Source organism: Morone saxatilis, unplaced genomic scaffold (genome assembly GCF_004916995.1).
Source record: "Morone saxatilis isolate NCDOM2014 unplaced genomic scaffold, NCSU_SB_2.0 Contig23, whole genome shotgun sequence".
Lineage (NCBI taxonomy): Eukaryota > Metazoa > Chordata > Actinopteri > Moronidae > Morone > Morone saxatilis.
Window position 1 is genome coordinate 22,173,577 of NW_023339796.1, and position 1,636 is coordinate 22,175,212.

A 1,636-nucleotide genomic window follows, 5' to 3' on the forward strand; every position below is an offset into this window, starting at 1 on the left:
ACCAATCAGAGCCGAGAAATATAGAAAGAGACTTTGGTTTGGAGGCTTGAAGATAGTTGATTGTTGAGTCTAATCCCCAGAGTCCCAAAGTATCTGTATTTGACGCCCTGGGAATGAGACTCAACAATCAACTAACTTTCTTGGCTCTGATTGGTTGTTTTTGTTAAGGCCTGGTGAATGCTCTCAAACATAGACATATATATGTAGACACTGCATTGACCAGCAAGAGACTGGCTTAAAAAAATATTTTTAGAGAAATTACCTACTGCAGCTTTAAATCTCTATCATAACTACGCCTGCAAAATTTTCCATTTCATTCAGAATTACCACATGATGATGTGTGTGTGTGTGTGTGTGTGTGTAGTAGTACCTGTGTATTGCGTCCCATAGCATCAGACTGTGTTCTCTGTAGAAATATTTCGGGAGCTCATAAACTCCTCTGTCAGTGAAGTCATTGCGGGGCTGGAGGGAGCGGTAGGTCAGCACCTTGTACTCCCTCTGAGCCAGAATCAACAGGCCATCACCACCTGTAGACACAACCTACAGACACACAGACACACAGACACAGACACAGACACACAGACACACACACACAGACACACACACACACACACACACACACACACACACACAGGACCATCACCATGATGATGAGCACCATCTATGGAGATATTTTTCACAAATTGAATCAGAATGTAATAGTTTTGAATTTGAAATGTTAAAACTGATTATTTAAAAATGTAATCTTGTGATTTGAAATTAAATTTTAACTCGTATTGCTTCCAAATTCATCTCAGAATTCAGTTTTCAAATTGAGTTTCCTGGACTAAATTTGGAACTCCACCAAAACAAAAAAATAAAATAATAATAATAATACTCACAAATCGAAACCAATAAAAAAGTTCAATTACATTTTAAACCATAAGATTCAAAATCAATCTGTGAAATACAATTTAAAATTTTGTGTACAATAATCAGTTTTAATATTTCAAATTGAATTTGACCTGGCACTAAAATATACCCATAACCATCTATTAATTACCTTACAATTGATTTCCAAGACATCAGAGATTAATAATATGACTGTGATGGCGCAACAAAACATTTGAAAATCTCAATTAAATGTACTGTTTTAGAGTGACACACCCGTTTGAAGATGCCATTGGGAGAGATGAGCTGAGTGCGTCCCCTACAGTTGATCTCTAGAGTATAGCGCAGATGAGGGGCCAGGAGCTAAAGCCGGAAGACACAAAAGCTGAGCTAATTGATTCTTCCTAAACAGGGAAATGTCCAGAGGGAGGCGGCCCCAAGTGCCACCCCATTATCCTTACCTTTTTCCACTCTGTACTGTCATTCAGCTGTAGCAGGTTCCATTTTAAAGCTAGAGTGAAGATACTGGTATCACATGAAACTAGACGATCTAACATATCCTTTGGCTAAATAAATATACTTACCTGTTAGCATACTTTAACTCTTTTTTTCAGCTTTTATGCCTTTATTTGAATGAAAGGTCATTTTGCAGCGGCCCAGGTGTCGATCCGAACCGTTGGCCACTTAATGCATGCGGTGTCATTACCCTCGTCTCTGCCCCATATAAACTGTAATGGTTCAATCCAGGACTGTCAAATATTCTCTT

General features: G+C 38.4%; 2 protein-coding genes across 2 annotated transcripts in view; both read right to left on the reverse strand.

Moving 5' to 3' along the window:
• brinp2 (bone morphogenetic protein/retinoic acid inducible neural-specific 2) overlaps window positions 1-1,636 on the reverse strand; it is a gene marked incomplete at its 5' end in the record, with an annotated part of 97,383 nt that overhangs the window by 51,377 nt on the left and 44,370 nt on the right.
• LOC118335025 (polyunsaturated fatty acid 5-lipoxygenase-like) overlaps window positions 1-1,636 on the reverse strand; it is a gene marked incomplete at its 5' end in the record, with an annotated part of 6,592 nt that overhangs the window by 4,241 nt on the left and 715 nt on the right. The window contains 2 exon segments of the mRNA XM_035671198.1: window positions 371-540; window positions 1,147-1,233. Coding sequence (XP_035527091.1) covers window positions 371-540; window positions 1,147-1,233 — 257 coding nt within the window.